The sequence below is a fragment of the Bos grunniens genome, chromosome 9, assembly GCF_055505025.1.
Source record: "Bos grunniens cultivar Pamir isolate PY7600 chromosome 9, Bosgru_T2T1.0, whole genome shotgun sequence".
Lineage (NCBI taxonomy): Eukaryota > Metazoa > Chordata > Mammalia > Artiodactyla > Bovidae > Bos > Bos grunniens.
The window spans coordinates 90,446,011-90,467,785 of NC_141173.1; the positions used below are offsets into that span (position 1 = coordinate 90,446,011).

The 21,775-nt window shown below is 38.1% G+C and overlaps 1 protein-coding gene across 19 annotated transcripts in view; it reads right to left on the minus strand.

Moving 5' to 3' along the window:
• The window catches only part of SYNE1 (spectrin repeat containing nuclear envelope protein 1), a 500,805-nt gene that overhangs the window by 377,092 nt on the left and 101,938 nt on the right, over window positions 1–21,775 (minus strand). For all 19 annotated transcript variants that reach the window (XR_015133337.1, XM_086318390.1, XM_086318389.1 and 16 more), the window contains exons 4-6: window positions 12,573–12,668; window positions 7,261–7,344; window positions 784–876 (exon numbers count right to left, since the gene is read on the minus strand). Coding sequence is in view for 18 of the 19 variants with exons in the window: in XM_086318390.1 (XP_086174516.1) it covers window positions 784–876; window positions 7,261–7,344; window positions 12,573–12,668 (273 nt within the window). In the remaining variant the exon portion in view is untranslated. The remainder of the gene's footprint in view (window positions 1–783; window positions 877–7,260; window positions 7,345–12,572; window positions 12,669–21,775) is intronic.

The window sequence follows — 21,775 nt, forward strand, 5'->3', positions numbered from 1 at the left end:
GTTAAGTGCAAAATAGCTAGCTAGTGGGAGGCTGCTGTGTAGTGCAGGGAGCTCAGTTCGGTGTCCTGTGATGACCTGAATGGGCGGGATATGGGACTGAGAGGAAAGCCCAAAAGGGAGGGGACATATGTATACATATGGCTGATCCGCTTCATTGTGCAGCAAAACTAACACAACATTGTAAAGCAACTATTCTCTGTAGAGTTGTATACCTCTGTATAGTGGTATAAAAGTATTATACCACTCTGAAGACGGGTGCTTGTTAAGGCGGAGGCTATTTATGCATGTTGTGGGTGTAGGGGGTACAAGGGAAATCTCTGTCCTCTTTGCTCAATTTTTCTGTGAACCTAAAACTACTCTAAAAAATATTTTTCTTTAAAAACTAATCTATTGGCTAAAAGAATTATCCTGGATAGATTAGCATGTTAATTTCTCCCTTCAATATTTAAAAGGAGTATAGAACCTCTTCCTTCCAGAGGACAACGTAAAATTTCCTGAAGTCTTTCTACACCAATATTTCATCTCCATCATGTCCTGACCACTTTTCAGATTGGGTATCTAGGCCAGAGGTCTTTAGGGACTTCCATCTATAACACTTTAACAGAGGATAAAGGACCTTTTCCTGCTCGCAAAAAAAATAATATACATGTGAAGGTCACATTTCTGGTAACTTGAGGATTAACCACAGAAGTATGGAAAATGAGGGCATCTTCATTATGGAAATGCACCACTATCTCCATCCATGACATTCTATTAACTGAAAAGGGAGATGAAGGACAGTACCTGGAAATACAGGATAATGGTCCACATCAATCCGAGAACAATGGAGGGTCGACCATCAGCTATATCAGTGGAGTTAATGTTGACTAATTTAATCTGTTCAAAAAGAAAAAGTGTACTAGTAATGTACTAGAAGATTATAGACCGTTTCATTATGCAATAAGGAGCACTTTATTAGACATCAATAACATCTGGCAATGCCTGTGCAGTGGTACACAAGAGTAAGTAAGGTGAGACATAAAAAACAAACAAGCATATGGTTTCAGTGGAAATTCCACAAGCATTCATTAGGTGCACACAATCAACACAACTACAGAATGAATTTCAAAAACTAGTTTGAAGTTGAAAAAAAAATATGACATCATGCAAGGAATTACTAACAAAATACCAGACAGGGAAAAAAAAAAGGGTTATTCTTTACATTCAGAGGTTGACTGGAACGTAAAAGAAACTGTGAGGGGTATTTTAAGAAGATGCACTTACTTTGAAGTTTGTTACCAAATTGCATGAAACTTATGTTCTCTTTTACCTATAAAAGTCAGGAGTTAAAAATTCTAAAATTTGTACTAACCGGTGATCCTCTGTACATGGACTGACATGAAAAACAAAGGGAGAAGATGATACATATACATAAATAGTCTTTCAAAATCCACGTTATTTGTTCAGAGTGGGTAAAAAATGTAGGTGGTGAAGGCAGAGCATAATTTGCAGAATACATTTTAAAGACAAAGGAAAGCCAAGAAAGAGTAAAGCAGAAAGTGATTGTGGGGCTCAGTTCCCTGCTTTGGGGCACTGACAACCGAAAAGCATTTAGGGTTAATCTGCTTACAGTTGTCCTCACTTATTCATTTTAATGACTTCCCAACTATGAGAAATGTGACTTCCTAAGTCTCGGGAAAATGGACTCGTATGGTAGGCCCAGCTTAGTCAGTCTACAGAATAGAACTGACAACTGCTCCTCGTCCTCTTCACAACCACTGAACAAATTAGAAAAAAATAAAGTACTCCTTAGATTCCAGTTCAATAATTCTCAGCAGGATTTAATAAGGTGTGCTATTAATGATAAAATTCAGGAGTTTGTAAATGGTTTATCTTCTTAAATTATCAGAAGCAAAAATATCCCACAAATACTTTACTCTTGACTAATTAAAGTTATTAGTTAGGTATAAGAAGAGTAAGGTAAAGGCTAGCACAAAAGTCACTGTAAATAATTTGAGACATACCCATGGGATTTTGCTTCACTAGTGAAGTTCATTCATCAAGTTCAGAAAGAAAATAAAGAAAAAGGAGAATTCCCATAGATTACAAGCATAGGTGTTTATTTCTTTAAAACCTAGCACATAAGATATGTAATACTTTTTTATTGTATTAATAATAATAAAAGATTAAACTATAAATAATATTTCTTTAATCTTTTATGGCAGAACCTATTGCAATCTCTTATATTCATTTTAATTGTTTTGTTTTACACCCTCTCCAGAATTTTCTCCACATCCATTTTAGTATCTGTGGGCCACAAATTTATAATATATGCTAATAACCACAAGATTAATGCATTTAACAGAAGACAAATTTTTTCTTTTTCCTTACATATTATTCTTTTTAAAATGCAATTGAATATATAAGTTGTATTTCCTACCTCAACCCAGTTCCAATTATACTATGACATTTACATATTCAGCTTACTATAGAATCTAAAGATCTTTTGCTCAACTTGTGAAGAAAGAATGTTTTTCAAAATTATTTTTTTTCTCTTAAAAACTGTTCCATAATGGGTTTGAGGAGCACAGGTTTTATGTTTGTTTTACCTCCTCTACCTTGAAAAATCCTACGAAATGTACAATAAACTTAATAATCTAAGATTGTAGGACAGGCAACAGAGAGACATCCAAAGAGACTAAAGAATTCCAGAGACCAGAAAGGATGAATCACACAAATGACCCCTCAATGGAGAAAAACTCATGGAAAGTAGTGATGAATCTATTCCTCAGTCATACAAGTCTTATTAAATACTAACATATCCCTTTTTATGTAAACTAGTGGAAAATAAACAGAACGGTAGGGTTTTCTTCAAAAAAAACTTGAAGAGTGTCTTTGTTATTCTGTAAATCAAGCTAGAACCCAAGTACTAAAAAAATTTATCATGTAAAGAAAAAATCTAAATGGGGAACAAAGCAAATATAAACATTAAAGAAAAATTCTTGAAAATATGTTTGAGATATAAGTTCTTAAATTATAAAGAACAAAAATAAACAGTAAGAGGGAGGGAACCAAATAATTTTCAAAAACCCCTTCTATCCCATAGTCAATTATTTTGTGAGCCAATGGGGTAAATAAATACAAGAAAAAGAAGCCCAAACCATGTATTTCAGGAAGATTTTTAAAAATTAAAACAAAAAAATAAATAAAAATTAAAATTAAAACAGGTTTTGAGATTTGTGGAGACAAAAAATACTTGGGATTTTTGTCCTAATACTCAAATGTATTACTTTTTGCCCTTAACAAATATAATATTCAAAATCTGAATTCTCTACTTTCTAAAATTTACTTAGGTTTGTTCTGTGAAAATGGAGATGGTACAAAGAAGTTTTCTGTGAAAATAAGACTTTTTGGTTTTCTTTATAAATGATGCCTTTCATATTGAAAGGGAAAGTCGCTCAGTCACGTTGGACTCTGCAGCCCCATGGACTGTAGTCCATGGAATTCTCCAGGCCAGAATATTGGAGTAGGTAGCCTTTCCTTTCTCCAGCGGATCTTCCCAACCCAGGGATCGAACCCAGGTCTCTCACATTGTAGGCAGATTCTTTAATCTGCTGAGCCACAAGGGGAGCCCAAGAATACTGGAGTGGGTGGCCTATCCCTTCTCCAATGGATCTTCACTGACCCAGGAATCGAACCAGGGTCTACTGCATTTTTCTCCAAGCCATTAATTAGTAAAAAGAATTGTGTTCCGCAGTCTAGTCAAAGAATATACATCAGAACGAGAAGAGCGGACATGCTCGCCCTGTCGATGAATACACACCAGAACAAAGAAGGACACTATTGTTATATCAGTAAAATAGACGTCAGAATGATTTGGAAAACTCTAACTATTCCGCTAACTGAGGCTTCGTCCAGCTTTCCATGAAAAACTCGTTGAGCAAGAGAAGGAAGAAGAGAAACACTCCATTAGGATGATGTTAGAGTGACCTGGAAACAATGTTTCCAGCAAGTTTCCAACAAGAAACTAAGATTGTTTTTTTGCACATTGCAGTGCCTAGACTCTCTGTTTGGCGTGAAGTCAGCACACCTGACTGAGCTTTATCCTGACTCACTGCACTATCGACTCATCAAAATGTAGATTATTTAAGAGCCAGAATATAGTTTTCTTTAATTTTTTATTTTTCCAGAGTTCCTATTTTACAAAAAGTATTCAGTTATGCACTTGTGGAGTAAATGAATTAATTTAGTGCATAAAGAAGTAAATAATTGAATTATTCTTTTTTTCCAGAAGTATCTGGATATCATTCATAAAGCTGATTTTGGTACTGCCAAACACAGACTTCTTGAATTTCCACAAGTTAGAAAAGACTAAATCTAAAAGGAGTAGTGCAACCCTTTTGGAGGGAAATATGTCAACACCTAACAAAACAAAGGATACACTTATGTTTTGATCCAGCAATCATATTTCTAAAAATTTACCCAGAAGATGCACTTCCAATAATATGAAAGTACTTATGCACAGTTATTAACAGCATCATTGATTCTGTTTGAAAAATGCTAGAAACAAGCTAAATGCTCATTCATAAAAGAGTGGTTGAATGAACTCTGCCATATCCAGACAATGGAATAGTATGTGAAAATGAATGAGGACGATCTCTATGAATTGATTTGAGCGATTTCCATGGCATAATGGAAAACAAAAATGGTAAAGTACAATTGGTTTATCTCTAGAATGCTACCTTCATGTAAGGAAGAAGGTGGTATATGAAAATATATCTGCTCATTCTCACAAAAGAAATATAGAAAAGATAAATCAGAAACTAGAGAGACTGGTGAACAAGAGATGAGAAAAGAAGTGAAAGGAAGGGGAGTGGGTATGGAGAAGTAGGGATGAGGACGAAATGCCACTTCTCTAAGTATAACTTTTACCTTGAATCATAGTAATGTCTCATTCTCTAAAATAAAAAAATCAACTATGGCATGTGCGTGGTGGTTACCCAAAGTGGAATATAACTCTATTAGTGAAGTGGAAGTTGCTCAGTCATGTCCGACTCTTTGTGTCCCCATGGACTATATAGTCCATGGAATTCTCCAGGCCAGAATACTGGAGTGGATTGCTGTTCCCTTCTCCAGGGGATTTTCCCAATCCAGGAATTGAACCCAGGTCTCCCACACTGCAGGCGGATTCTTTACCAGCCGAGCCACTAGGGAAGCATAACTCTATTACATAATTCTATTACAAATTAATAACATAATCACACTGAAAGGGATGTGGAGAACAGAAGTAATCTAAGGAAATTTGGAAAACAGTCTTTTGACTGGATATTGTAATGCCGAAGATGGAAAGAACTGTACACAAATACTGTTCTTCAGTTAGTACCCAGTTAGTTATTATACAGATCTGTTATTTATACAATTTGGGTTAATAAAAGTAGCTCTGAATCTACTTTGTGTATATATATTAGGGGTGAAAAAGAAAAGAATATATTGTAGATGAGAGCCAGGTTTTTCCTTGTAAGAGAAAACAGAAAAGAATCAGCATGAAATGGATCTTGAGGTGTTGGACTGAAATCAGAAGTGTCAGTTTGAAGTAATGGTTTACACACACCTATAACAGGACAAACTAAACAGAGAGAGACAGAGAGAGAAACATAGATATCTGTGTATACCCAGATCAGTAAACATACATATCTCTAGATCTGTATGTGGGCCTGGGGCAATGAAACCTCAGTAGCAATGAGCACACACAGCACCTAAATCTTGATTTCTAAATGCTATTCACTAATGAAAGGAACAAAGCCGCATTAGGAAGTGGTTGATTCCAGGACGGGGGTAGGGGAAATATAAGATAAACCCGGAAAAGCTTTAGTTCTAGAAAATAAGGAAATGCTTATAAAAGAATGGGCCCATGTCAAAAGAGTACAGGAGTCAGCATGAAGGAACTCCTAATGGCCAAAGGTAGAAAAATTTGAGCAAAAAATAATAATAACAACAACAATAATAGTACTCATATTGGATTAAAACTATAGCATAAAATAAATATATATGAGTCCACAATGAAGTAAATAAGCAATTGAATAAATAAATGGGGAAGAAGAAAGGTTGTCTTTTTCTTACCTAACAATTCCAATTAATAAGTATAAAAGAAATGAGGGGAAAACAAAATCATCATCAGGTAAACAGCACAGAAGTATTACTGAAGGCAGCTGATACTAAAATCAGTGAGCAAAAGTTTGAGGAGAAGCAGAATATTAGCATAATCTCAATTATCTTCCCTAAGTTATTTCTCAATTATAAATGGAAAAGTAGTGGGTTTACCATAAAAAAACTCAGTCTGTGACTTTATCAAGTAGTTGAGGGTAGGATCACCAGCAATAAGCCATGATAGAATCCTGTCCCTTCTAATATGATATACTGAGAAGAATATATCATTTCCTTGGAATTCTTGTCAAAAGTGAATAATCTCAATCTAATCATGAGAAAATATCATACAAACCAAACTGAGAGACATTCTGAAAAATAACTGCCTTGCAGTCATCAAGATCATGAGAGACACAGAAACACAAGTGGTAGAATGGAAAAGACAAAGGAGCCACAGCTGAACACAAGCTGTGTTACTGGATTGTACCCGGAATAGAAATAAGACACTGGAGAAAAAAATGATGAAGTGAGATTAGTTTCTATGCTTTACTTGACAGTATCACATCAATTTTAATTTTCTTATTTGATAGCTTTACTGTTACGTATATGCTACATATGCTACATATATGTTATGCATATTATACAAATGCATACGTGACCAATAGACTAGTGTTTCCTATGTACTGCGTGTGTGTGTGCTCAGTCACGTTTGACTCTTTGAGACTCCAAGAACTCTTCATGTCCCTGCTAGGCTCTTCTTGTCCATGGAGTTTTTCCAGGCAAGAATACTGGAGTGGGTTGCCATTTCCTCCTCCAGGGGATCTTCCTGACCCAGGGATTGAACCCGAATCTCTTGATTCTCTTGCACTGGCAGGCCAATTCTTTACTCATGCAACACCTGGGAAGCCCTACATATATGTACCATGTATATAAATAAGTTTTTCACATCAGAGAAAGCTGACCAAAGTACAGACATCTCTGTGCCTTTTTTTTGCTACTTCTGCAAGTCTAAAATGATTTTACAATAATACCACACTTTTATGTTATATAGATTGCATGCAGTATTTCTACCCCCAAAATCAACATTGAAAATATTAGTATGCCCACGCCTTCTTCTTTTGTCTCTGTTTCTCTTACCTTCCTTCCTTCAAGGAACTTCAGTGCTGTGCCAATGTTTGCCACGGCATGAATTCTCTTCATCCGGCGCCCTTGTTCACATGGCTATGAAAGGGAGAAAGACAAGAATAAATAAAAATGCACACATTCAAATGATAGTTATAAAAAGCTATTTAAGTGGATTCAAAACATACTTGAAGAATATTTGAGAACAGCCAACATTACTCAATTTCTATAAAGGTTAGCCAATACCTACAGGAGCAATATCCCCATAGCACTTAGAAGGTGTATAATTAAAAAACATTCATTCTCGGCTTATGAATGCACTTACCCTTAAGGTTTCTGTATGCCTAAGGTTAGAAATTCACAAAATTCCTATGCTGTCTATTGAGACTGTTCCCCCTCTAAGTTAGGAAGCATTTTTATGAAAAGTCCTCTTGGTGCATGTAAGGGGGCAGGAGAAACATGGGAAATCTCTCTCCTTTCTTCTCAATTTTGTCATAAACCTAAAACTGCTTTGAAAAATAAAGTCTTGAGAAAAGTACTGTTGGTCAACTCAAATATTCTTTCAGTCATATCGACATGAAAGTCACTGACAGTGATATTTCTCGGTATGAACAACCAAATGCCTGGTGCATATGCATGCATGCCAAATCACCTCAGTCAGGCCTGACTCTTTGCAACCCTGCGGACTATAGCTTGCCAGGCTCCTCTGTCCATGGGATTCTGCATGAAAGAATACTGGACTGAGTTGCCATTTCCTACTCTAGGGGATCTTCCCAACCCAGGAATCGAGCCCACGTCTCTTGTGTCTCCTGCACTGGCAGGCGGGCTCTTTACCACTAGTGCCACCTGGGAAGCCCACATGCCTTATATGAGCCAAGGTTAAAAAGAAGGGATGCGAGAAAGAAAACGTTCTGCACAAAACAGTATGATCTGGTACAAGGATACGAAGTTACTTGCATTTAACTTAGCGAGATGTAATAAATTAATACATAGTTTAATAAATATGATAAAATAATAAGTGACTTCTATGTGCCACACTGTTCATTTTAAAACTCAAAATAATTTCATTGAAGTTAGTAGCATTACATTTACAGGGCCTGAGAAGATAACAAAGTCCATGATTGCAGAGCTGATAGACTGGTCTCTTCTCCGTGACACCAAAACTCTATAAACAATTTCCAGTTAGAGCTCAAAACCAAGTATCTTTTCATTTCCAGTTAGTAACATAACAGGTGATTTCTATGATATGATTTTAAACAAATATTTAAATAGAAAATATACTTAACTTTTTAAAAAAATTTAGTCTTTTCTTGCATGGCCCACTTAGTTATTTAATTAATTATCTTTTAAAATATAAAAAGCATCTAGGAACCTACAACTAAAGCCAAGTCAGGACCCAGAAATTAAGAACAAATGCCAGATCCCTCAACATAACCCTTCATCTCATCCTCCTGCCTTCCTACACCATGGCAACTATCTCATATTTGCATCAATTTTAACACAATTGACCTGCCATTAACTAACACAATGATCCTCCCTACCAGGCTACAAGCTCTTTGAGGGCACCAACCATACCTCATTTATCTTTGTTCTCCTTAGAGGGCAAAAGGCAGTGCTTTATTCATAATAGCGACTCCAGATATGTTAGCTGGACAGTCAATAGATAATGCTAAACCCAGTTACACAAGTTCTACTATAAATATACGATTGATGCTTAACAAAGTCATCTGACGGACACAGGTGATGATCCCAATTTCCTAAGAATGCCCACTGTGTACTTTTAAGTGGCTTTTTAGACTCTTCTTGAATGCAGAGTGTTAAGGAGTCTTTAAAAGCACTATACAGAAGATTAACAAAATAGATAAGAAATAAATTTCTCTGCAGTCCTTAAGCTTTATTCATATTGCTTTTACTATTTAAAATTTTTCAATGGCAATTCTTCACATTCTTTAAAAAAACCTGAGTATAAAATTAAATTTAGTATTCCTATCTTTAAGTGTGATTAAAGATATATAATCATGGATCCATTCAAAGAGTAAATGTTCTAAAATAATAATTAAGTGATGTAGAGAAATCCAAGGATAATAATTCCAAAAAACTTAAATTCCCTAGTACCTTAAATAAAATCACAGATAAGAGAGTCACAGTAGGTTATGAAAAGAAACTAAGATATTGAGATTTTTCTCTTACATTGAGATGCTGATGATAAGAGAATATTAAAGTATTTGGCTGCATTTCCCAGAAGATCATGGTCAAAGCTAGAGTCCTAGGCTATCTGAATCATGATGTTAAGTATAGTGTTCTTAATAGAGCTCTTCGTATGAGATAATTATAGAGTTCCTGAATTCTGCTAACACTCCTGAGGGAAATGCTTTTGTTCACATTCTCCCTTTGAAAGCTCTACAAGAATGCCTCAGATACTCAGCCCCTTAAATGATGCTTTTCATCTTAATGTGGTCCTGGATCAAAATGCCCACCTGTACAAAATTTAAATAATGACCACCAAGATTTATTTATAATTTCAGAGTAATTTCCTTTTATGCAATTCAGAATTTTGAAGGGCTTAATAAAAATAAATAATGAAAGGGACTTCCCTGGAAGTCCAGTGGTTAAGACACCACGCTTCTACTGCCGGGGACATGGATTTGATCCCTAGTCTGGGATCTAAAATCCTGCATGCTGCATGGCACAGCCAAATAAATAAATTAATTAATTTTGTTTTTGTTCAGTCACTAAGTCATGTCCGACTCTTTGCAACCCCATGACCTGCAGCATGCCAGGCTTCCCTGTCCCTCACTATCATCTCCTAGAGTTTGCTCAGACTCATGTCCATAGAGTCAGGGTTGCCATCCAACCATCTCATCCTCTGTTGTCCCCTTCTCCTCTTGCTCTCAATCTTTCCCAACAACAGGGTCTTTTCCAATAATTTGGCTCTTTGCATCAGGTGGCCAAAGCATTGGAGCTTCAGCTTCTGCAACAGTCCTTCCAATGAAAATTCAGGGTTGATTTCCTTTAGGATTGACTGGTTTGATCTCCTTGCAGTCCCAGGGACTCTCAAGAGTCTTCCCTAGCAGCACAGTTTGAAAGCATCAATTGTTCGGCACTCAGCCTTCTTTACTGTCCAACTCTCATACCCATACATGAAAAACTATAGCTTTGACTAGATGGACCTTTGTGGTCAAAGTGATGTGTCTGCTTTTTAATACACTGTCAAGGTTTGTCACAGCTATTGTTCCAAGGAACAAGTGACTTTTTAATTTCATGGCTGCAGTCACTGCCTGCAGTGATTTTAGAGTCCAAGAAAAGGAAATGTGACACTGTTTCCACATTTTCCCCATCTATCTGCCATGAAGTGATAAGACTGGATGCCATGATCTTTTTTTGAATGTTGAAATTTAAACCAGAAACTGTATTTCTATGTCCCAGTTTCCTCTATGTTAAATAAGAACGCTGAGATTCTTTCTGAAATTGCTTCTAGCTTCAAGATTCTAAAATTCTTACCATGGCACTTACCAGGGCACTTAAACAGAAGTAGAATTATTATGTCAAAATGTATACTTTCTCTAGATTCATTTAGCTTGGCAGTTAATGCCCATCAAGGTTTCTGTATACTGTTGGCCAAGTAGAGTGGCACAATTATAATGATACTTTGAATGAGACACTTCTTAAATCTTGTTTGAATTATAATGAAGTTTCCTTCATATAAGTAAATAGCTTAATTCAGGAGGACACATAAAGATGGCTAGTTACACCTGACCATCAAGAGGTAAATGTTTCAGTTCAATGACTCTCACATCCTAATGCTAATCCAGCTTATTTAGCTCATGCATACATCTGTTGATTCCAAATTGGATTGTCACATGTGTCTTGTTTGATTTCTCCCAAAGCAGAGCCTGAGATAAGAATATGGGTGCATGCATTGACTAGGGAGATGATCCCAGGTAGCAAGAGTGAGGATGCATGGAGAGTGAGAGAAGGAAGGAAGAAAAATTAATTAACAATAATCTATAAGAGTTCGGTGTGCTGTTGAGGGTCTCCTCAGTGGGCAACTGGGGCTCAGCTCTGCTGAGGATCCAATGGAGCACTCCCTGATGTGTGAAATAAGCCTTGAAATTGTCCCTCCTACAAACGGCAGGCTGGAGTTTTTATTCACAGACTCCCATCCCCTTTGAAACCATTAACTTTCCCACACTTCGGGGTTGCCTTGTGCAATCTGTGGCTTTGATAAAAGCCCTGGGGGCAGAAATTCAGACAGGTGTTGCCAGAGCTTGAGCTGAGATGCTGATGGAGGGTGTGGGTCTGCCGTGGCTAAATCAGAGGTGAGCTGAGATGGCTCACCAGAAGCCTCTGCTGTAATATGAATGCAAGTAGATAATGACTTACACAAAAATCATCAGTTTGTATTTTTCAACAAACAATTATCTTACATTTATAAAAGCTATGTTGAAGACTCCTACATGAAATTAACTGGAAATTTATGACCAGGCAAAAACACTTTAAAAACCTCAATTATCCAAGAAACGATGATCGAGCAGCTCTTTGTAAAGATGCAACAGATTAAGAAAAAATGAGTACCTCTAATTTTGGACACTATGTCTAGTGTGTTATACAATATTCTGAAGATTATTTCCTGAGCTCCTTTTAAAAATTATGGGAAATGTCACATAAATAATTTATGTTTGCAAACTACTTCTCTACTATTCCAAAATGAAAAAAAAAAAACCATAAGCCAGAAAGAACTAAATATTTTATTATTTTAGTAATGCAGAAAAAGACATTTTATAGGTCAGTGGCAATTTGTTTTTCACTCTGCTAGTTCTGCTGAACATAAAATCAAATGGTTCTGAACACGCTGTTCCCATTACAAACGACTGATGATGGAGAATGGCCACCAATGGATGAAAAATGCCGTGTTGCTTTCAAGCTTAATTTTCAATACTATGGAAACAACTGGACCAACAATCCTTTCCAAATGGAAAGTAAGCACTTAAAATGTGTTAGATATTAATTTCCAACTTATCTTCCTGGATACCGTACAGATGCCGCAGTTAACCGGAACTGATTATTGATGAAGCCTCTTTACCTTTACTTGTAAGTTGCTACTACTATACATAATGTTTTAAAGCCACTACAGGTGTCCGGGAACAAGAAAGAAAATTTATTCCTTGCTCCCATAAGTGACCGATAGACTAGTGTTTCCTATGTATTACCAACTACAAAAGAGAAAAACTTTTACATGGGTAACATCCTTTACGCTCCCCAATCTACACTCCCCAAATTCCAAATGGGAATAATTTGACAAATCTGGTCACAGAAAACATCCTTACCAGTTTCTGCCCAGACAGGACTTCCAGCAGAGCAAGTAGCTTCACACCATCTTTCATGTCTTCAAAAAGATCATCTACCACCATTGGGGGTTTCCGCTATAAAATTTAAAAAATGAGTTAATGCAAAAAATGCTTCTCTCACTTTTTGGCAGACATTTGGTACTCACTGCGGTGAAATCTGGTGAAAAGTGTCTAAATGTCCAAGTCCTTTATTAAGGATGTGATTGGCAAACAATTTTGATAGAAGCAAAGAGAAAAATGACCTTTGGAGATAAACTTAACATTAAAAAAGCCTCCTGTTTGGGTTTTTATATACACACCAATGTTGTTTAGAAAGGGAGTGTTTTTTAAAATTTTCTTCCTTTCATTCTTTATTTATTTTTGGCTGCTCCAGAGCTTGGTTGCTACTCCCTGGGCTTTTTCTAGTTATGGCGAGCAGGGGCTACTCTCTAGTTCTGGTGCTGGGCTTCTAACTGTGATGGCTTCTCTTGTTGCAGAGCAGGGCTCTAGGGTGCTCGGGCTTCAGCAGTTGTGGCCCATGGGCTTAGCTGCTCTGCACCACATGGAATCTTCCAACACCAGGGATCAGACCTGTCTCCCCTGCATTGGCAGGTGGATTCTTAACCACTGGACCACCATGGGAAGTCCATAGAGAGGGAGTGTTGACAAGAGAGAGATGGTGTGGGATACAGGAGGAAAAGAGGGTGCTATTAACATAAAAGATAAGAGAGGGGTTAAAACAGGATGTAAGCAGGGAACAGGAGGTACCCCAGATAAACTGGAGCAGCCTCCTTGCCTGAGTGAGAACACTGCTGGACTGAGGCAGGTGCCAAGTTTCTACGAATATTCTCTCCAATGTAACCTCGTTAGCTCAGGGACCTGCTGGGGGGACACTGTTAGCTCAGCCAGAGTGGCAGATTGACTCTCCTGTGGGTTAGCTGGACACAACCGTTCTGTTTCACAAGCTGGCAAATCCTGCAAATCGTCTCTCACTGTGTGGCACTGAACCCAAAGGATTGTAAGCTCAAGAGTACAGGCTGATCAGGGCAAATCTACACCACTACTGGAAAAATAAGCCTATACTTAATTCACAGGGAATTTTTATTATTTTACAAAGGTTATCGTAATACCTGGGCTTCCCTGATGGCTCAGATGGTAAAGAATCTGCCTGCAATGCAGGAGACCTAGGTTTGATCCCCGAGTCAAGAAGATCTCCTGAAGGAGGGCATGGCAACTCATTCCAGTATTCTTGCCTGGAGAATCTCATGGACAGAGGAGTCTGGAGGGCTTCAGTCCACAGGGTCGCAAAGAGTTGGACACAACTGAAGTGATTTAGCACATACACATATACTAGAGTTTATGAAATCTTGGATTAAGGTATCTTTTGGCTCAGAAGGAAGCAAAAAAGTGATGCTTAAGGTTGATGGTCAACAGAAGTTAGGTGACCTCAGATTTCTCACAGAAGATGAATTTCAAAGAAGTCTATAGCTGATTCATGCTCTGTAATTTTCTAATTCTCCCTGATCATGTTAAAAGCCTAATGCTGTATACCTGACTGTCAATTGTCTTTCTTTCTTTTCTAGAAAGATTTTTTCAGAGATATTTAATCACCAAATGTTTTATTGAAACATGATTTTTTCTCTACCCACTGATAATGGCACATTTATATTTCTCTTATGACTGCATGAATTACTGGCTCTGAATGGTACAATTCTAATTTTAAATGCATTTTTCTCTTATAAAATGAATAGCTGAATACATTATGTTCTCATGCTGTGAAATACATGTTCAAAAATAACAGAGTTTTCACTGTCAAGCTTTGTCTTTTAAGTTCCACTATTCACACTGCTTACTATTTATACAGCAAAAACGTAATAGTGACTTTATATGCTAAGCACTTAAATAAAATTATTAGGAATAAAATGAGCCTTTCTTAATGAAAAATATTCAATATGATAACAGTCAAAATTGTGGAGTTGGTGATGGACAGGGAAGCCTGGCGTGCTGTGGTTCATGGGGTCACAAAGAGTTGGACACGACTGAGTGACTGAACTGAACTGAACTAATATATCATCATTAAAAATATGTATTTGTCTTTTAAAATGTCCATCTGTATCCTAATAATAACAGTGAAATAACGAGGGGAAAAGTTAATAAACACATGATACATTCTGCAAGCAAATACAAATGAGGGTTTTCATATATTGTGTTAACTGCAAACATACTTTAAAAATTAAACAAGGCAGGGAATTTTCATGAAATAATAAAGATTCCAAGAAGTTGGACACCAAAAATAAAAGAAATTGCATCCATCCATTATGCCTTTAAACATACACAGGTGGTGGCTCAGGCGGTAATGCATCTACCTGCAATGCGGGAGACCTGGGTTCAATCCCTGGATGGGAAGATCCCCTGGAGAAGGAAATGGCAACCCACTCCAGTACTCTTGCCTAGAAAATTACATGGATAGAGGAGCCTGGTGGGCTACAGTCCATTGGGTCGCAAAGAGTCGGACACAATTGAGCGACTTCACTTTCTGTTACTTTGAAGAACATTTCCTTTTTTTGCCATGTCACAAGACATGTAAGATCTTAGTTCCCCAACTAGGATTTGAACTCGGGCCCCTGTAGTGGATGTGCGGAGTCCTAACCACTGAACCCCCAGGGAAGTCCCTGAAGAACACTTTGTCTTCATCCCACCTCTGCCCCTCATTTGTGTTCTCCTGCATCCCTACCTGTCCTCCACATGCTCCCTGCCCCTTTTGCCACTCCTAGAAGCAGCCTCCAGACCAGCACTGACCTCTGAACAATCAGTGACCCCTCATCCCACCGCACTGGGCCTTGTTGGCACCAGCAGTGGCGGTGGTTGAGGCCTTATTGGCCTCTCCTTGAGCTGCTTCTCCCCAAGCCCTTTTGATCAGCCTGCCTGGTTCACAGGCCTCTTCTACTTCTCTCTCGCTCTCCTTTCTTCCTGACTGTGGCCATTCACCAAACCCAACCCCAACTCCTCTGTTGTTTAAAAAATTGTCTGGACACACATGATTCTTGAATCCTTCTTTCCAGGTAAGTGTTCTCTACTAAACACTGTCGAGCACAAGGCAGGCACTCAACAAATATTGCTGGCTGACTGAATGAATGAATGAATAAAGTTTTCTTAAAAAAATGATCTTTGCCCTATGCCCATACTAATGGTTCTCAAAATGAGGTGCATATATGATGAGTAAAGAAAAATTATCTCCAGCTTCTTGGCAATCCAAGACTACAATGAATGCATAGAAGCATCTTGTTTCTGAGCATTTTATTCACAGTAGGAACTCATTAAAAACTTGTTGAAGAAATGAATGAAGTTTCTAGCCTGTACATGGGAAAAAAAAAAAAAAGAAAAACGGCAGGTGGTTTTTATCTCAAGAACATAGATACCTAGAATACTCTCACTTTCCTACTTTCCCATTTAGCAAATTCCTGGTCAGTTATATGACACAGTCAGTCTTACATTATCTTTTCCAGTTTTCCAACTGGGATTAAATCACTTCTTTTGTGTTAGTGAATGGTTCAGATTATAATAATCGAACTACATTACAGTTAGTTATTCACAAGTCTGTGTCCTCAGGAATTCAGATCATGGACTTCTGGAGGACAAGGAAGTTGAATATATGTTTATATACATAATAACAAGAACAGTGCCTCTTGTTAGATAGATAGATAGATACCTCAACAGAGATATGTGATGCTTATCTGCAAGTTACCTTTTGGAATCTTGGAGAGAGAACAATATGAAGCAAAATAAGGACATGAAGCAAAATGTTCTTCTTCTATAGGATGTATGAGTCGCTTCTGAAAATTTTTTCACCAATATCTTCTTACGCAAAGTAAAGAGATGCAGTCTGATGACTATTAGCAGACTAATTAGAAACTGGACAAAATATTTTTCTTTAAAATAAAAATGTTTATGTTATTCATAATATTCGACTATTATATTTTCAATACACAGAATTATAGAACCTAGTATGTAATAAATTCTTGACTTAATACCTCAACCAGTAAAAGAGGAAACAAACAAACCTTTGACTGCAAAGAGCTCACAAAAATGAATCCCAGAAAATGATCTCCATATTTCTACAAGTTCTATCCAATTTTACATAATGTACATGCTGTGTAAGATCACTTTATTTATCAAAAGATGTTACCAAAGATTATACTAGAATAAGAAGTCCTAGCAATTATTGGACAAATTTTGCTCTCCCATTTTGTATGAAGTACCATTTATCTATAGCGAATGGGGACCTTTACTATCGTGACAACAGTGCATTTACTTTTTGAAACAAACTTTTAATAGGAAACCTCTCACCTAAAATGCCTCTCTTGTCATATATATAAGTATTAACAGCATCAATCTGATTTCTTTGTAGGATTCAGGTCATGGTGCTAGAGGCCAAAAAGAAGAGATAGAAATGAGGGTAATTCACTGGAGCCTGAATTAATGGAAAACAGAGATAATGTGGTTTGTTCCGACGGCTTGACAATGTACAGTTTCAAGCACTAGACAGAAATCTACCAGGCACATTTTAAGACCATAGCTATCTATTTTTTATTAAGATAAAATTACAATAAGCTCTTAGTTTTGTATAGTGATTGGAAATACTATACACTTTGCTCTGGAAATCACATTTAGATAATCTACAGATACTCATGATGAATCTGAGATTCATGATGAATCTCAAAGAATGGAATGTACTGACTGAGGGGAGAGGGAGATGGAGAAAACAAAAAAAGAGAAAGAGGTACTTGGCTTCTGTGGCTACTCCCTTCTAGAAGCTCTCCTCAAACTAGGCTTAAGCCCTAAGTTTTGGCTGTCAGAGGATTGCCTAAAGTCTCTGAAACTCAGGGAAAAGGCACATCCTGGCTGTGCCCTCAGTAGCTAACTCATGAGTGGAACAGACCTCACAGAGTATTTTTCTCTAATTTTTTCCTCCTCCTCCTTTATTTTTGTGGCCCCTTTAATGCATACAATGAGATCTATTCCTTTACTCTTAGAACTTAAAGAAAGGAAACCAAATATTTCTCCTTCAACTTTATGAGATCTGAGAGAACACAGGGATCTTTGGCATAACTTTTACTGAGCATTCCTATATTGGGGAAAAATAATCGACTCTCTGTCACTGTGTATATGAGAATGACTTGTGATCGTTTACTAGTCTGTAAGTGCTGCTGCTGCTGCTGCTGTCCCGTCAGTCATGTCCGACTCTGTGCGACCCCATAGGCGGCAGCCCACCAGGCTCCCCCGTCCCTGGGATTCTCCAGGCAAGAACACTGGAGTGGGTTGCCATTGCCTTCTCCAATGCATGAAAGTGGAAAGTGAAAGTGAAGTCGCTCAGTCGTGTCCAACTCATAGCGACCCCATGGACCGCAGTCTACCAGGCTCCTCCATCCATGGGACTCTCCAGGCAAGAGTACTGGAGTGGGGTGCCATTGCCTTCTAGTACATGTTTAATCCTTATCGACCATTACTTTCATATTTTCACTCATATAGGAAGATCATATTTGCTATGCCACATGTTGATTTTATGTCCCTAGAAAATTGCCTTGGGTTCGATCCCTGGGTTGGGAAGATCCCCTGGAGAAGGGAAAGGCTACCATTCCAGTATTCTGGCCTGGAGAATTCCATGTATTGCATAGTCCATGGGGTTGCAGAGTCAGACATGACTGAGCGACTTTCACTTTCATTAAGCTGCAATACTGAAGAGAAAAAGGAATATGAGAATAATTTTGAGGAAAAAAGTCATAACTACTTGTTATGAAATGAAAATTTAAGGAATTCTCACATTTTTAAAACTATATAGAAATCATAATTGCCATCGTGACAGGTATGAGGTGATATTTCATCATGGTTTTGATTTGCATTTTCTTGATTAGCGATCTTGCGCATTTTGTCACATGCTTGCTGGCAATGTGTATGTCTTCTTTGGGAAACATCTATTCAGATCCTCTGCCCATTTTTCAATCATGTTGTTTTTTGGATATTGAGTTGTATGAGTTCTTTGTATATTTTGGATATTAACCCCGTCTCAGAAATGTCATTTGCAAGTATCTTCTCCCACTCAGTAGTTGATCTTTTCACTTTGTTGATCATTTCCTTCACTATACAAAAGATTTTTAGTTTGATATTTAACTTATATGCAGAGTACATCATGAGAAACGCTGGGCTGGAAGAAACACAAGCTGGAAACAAGATTGCCGAGAGAAATATCAATAACCTTAGATATGCAGATGACACCACCCTTATGGCAGAAAGTGAAGAGGAACTAAAAAGCCTCCTGATGAAACTGAAAGAGGAGAGTGAAAAAGTTGGCTTAAAGCTCAACATTCAGAAAACGAAGATCATGGCATCCAGTCCCATCACTTCATGGGAAATAGATGGGGAAACAGTGGAAACAGTGTCAGACTTTATTTTTTGGGGCTCCAAAATCACTGCAGATGGTGACTGCAGCCATGAAATGAAAAGACACTTACTCCTTGGAAGGAAAGTTATGACCAACCTAGATAGCATATTCAAAAGCAGAGACATTACTTTGCCAACAAAAGTCCGTCTAGTCAAGGCTATGGTTTTTCCTGTGGCCATGTATGGATGTGAGAGTTGGACTGTGAAGAAGGCTGAGGGCCGAAGAATGGATGCTTTTGAACTGTGGTGTTGGAGAAGACTCTTGAGAGTCCCCTGGACTGCAAGGAGATCCAACCAGTCCATTCTGAAGGAGATCAGCCCTGGGATTTCTTTGGAAGGAATGATGCTAAAGCTGAAACTCCAGTACCTTGGCCACCTCATGCAAAGAGTTGACTCATTGGAAAAGACCTTAATGCTGGGAGGAATTGGGGGCAGGAGGAGAAGGGGACGACAGAGGATGAGATGGATGGATGGCATCACCGACTCGATGGACGTGAGTTTGAGTGAACTCTGGGAGTTGGTGATGGACAGGGAGGCCTGGCGTGCTGAGATTCATGGGGTTGCAAAGAGTCGGACACGACTGAGCGACTGAACTGAGCTGAACTGATAGTCCAATTTGTTTATTTTTGCTTTTGTCTCCCTTGTCCAAGGAGACAAAGCAAAAAAAAAAGAAAAAACCTACTAAGAATGATGTCAGTGAGTGGATTGCCTATGTTTTCTTCTAGAAATCTTATGATTTCAAGTTTTACATTTAGGCTTTTAATCCATTTTGGATTTATTTTCGTGTATGACATGAAAAAGTAGTCCAATTTGATTTTGTTGCATGTAGCTGTCCAGTTTTCTCAAAACTATTTATTGAAGTAGCTGTCATTCTTCCATTGTATATCCTTACCTCCTTTATCATAGTTTAATTTCCTATAGAAATGTGCATTCATTTATGGGCTCTGTGTGTGTGTATGTGTTCAATTGCTAGGTCACGTCCAACTCTTGCAGCATGCCAGCCTCCCCTGTCCTTCACTGTCTCCCAGAGTTTGCTCAAATTCATGGGCTGTCTATTCTGTTCTGTTAATCTATGCGTGTGTTTTTGTGCCAGTACCATACTGTTTTGATTACTGTAGAAGGCAATGGCACCCCACTCCAGTACTTTTGCCTGGAAAATCCCATGGATGGAGGAGCCTGGTAGGCTGCAGTCCATGGGGTCTCTAAGAGTCGGACACGACTGAGTGACTTCACTTTCACTTTTCACTGTCATGCATTGGAGAAGGCAATGGCAACCCACTCCAGTGATCTTGCCTGGAGAATCCCAGGGACAGCGGAGCCTGATGGGCTGCCGTCTATGGGGTCGCACAGAGTCAGACAGGACTGAAGCAACTTAGCAGCAGCAGCAGCAGCAGCAGCTTTGCAGTATAGTTTGAAATCAGAGAGCATGATGCCTTCAGTTTTGTTCTTTCTCAGGATTGTTTGGACTATTCAGAGTCTTTTGTATTTCAATATACATCTTAGAATTATTTATTCTAGTTTGTGCCCATCAAGAGATGAATTAAGATATGGTAAATATACAATGGAATATTACTCAGCCATAAAAAATAATGATTTTTTTTCCCATTAGGACAACATGGATGGATCCAGAGAGTATTATGTTGAGTGAAGTAAATCGGATAGAGAAAGACAGATACTGTATGATTTCACTTATAAGTGAAATCTAAAAAAAAAACAAAAACAAATGAACAAACATAACAAAACAGAAACAGATTCATAGATATACAGAACAAACAGGTGGCTGCAAGAGGGAAGGGGGTTTTTGGAAGGAGAAAAATAGGTGAGGGAGCATAAGAGGTACAAACTTCTATTTACAAAATAAATGAGTCATAGGTGTGAAATGTACAGTGTGAGGAAAATAGTTGATAACTGTATAATGTCTTTTTATGGTAACAATAACTAGATTATTGCAGTGACCATTTTGAAATGTATAGAAATACTGAGGCATATGTGTATACATATACACTGGAATAGACACAAATCAGCCCCACTCACACCATGTCCCCCTGTGGCCATGTCTGTGCATTTAATAATATAAAACTTATAGCATTTTACTTTAAACTCCTAAATACATATCTCAGGCTTTAAAATTTGTGATTTCTACATATCTAGCGATACCAATAAAACTGAACTGGAAAAGACCTAAACGAAAAGTCTGGAGCACAGATAATGCTTTGCTCCAGTTGAAACACACATGCTGCCGGGCACAATCAGGCTTGCTGACCATGATGTGTAATGACGGCCTGAGATATTCCCCAGATGGCCTTCTGTGCAGTATATAAAGACGTCTGAAAGCAAAGGCTGGATCTCAAGGTGTATTCTGTGTACCTCGACACTTCTGTTTACACAAAGGCTTCTCACTTCTACAGCGAGTGAGATGAATCACTCCCGCCTCTGGTTTACATGAGTTCCAGGTGGGAGCTATATGACAGGCTGAGAAACAGGGCATGGGGAGACATCCCATCCCAGGACCAGTTGAGCATGTTCACATGCTCTGCCGGTTATCTGATGGGCAGGGACAATAAACTCAACAACAGGAACAGAGAGGAGAGTGGGAAGGGAAGTGAGGTTGACCTGCAGATATGGAGCAAGTTACCCCCCAATGGTTGGCAAGAAGCCCACCACACAAAACTGTCTAAAAATGCAGAAACAGCTGGACTAGATGAGTAAAACTGTGATTATAACCACTGACAAGAGCCAGAGAAAATTCATTCAACATCTAAAAG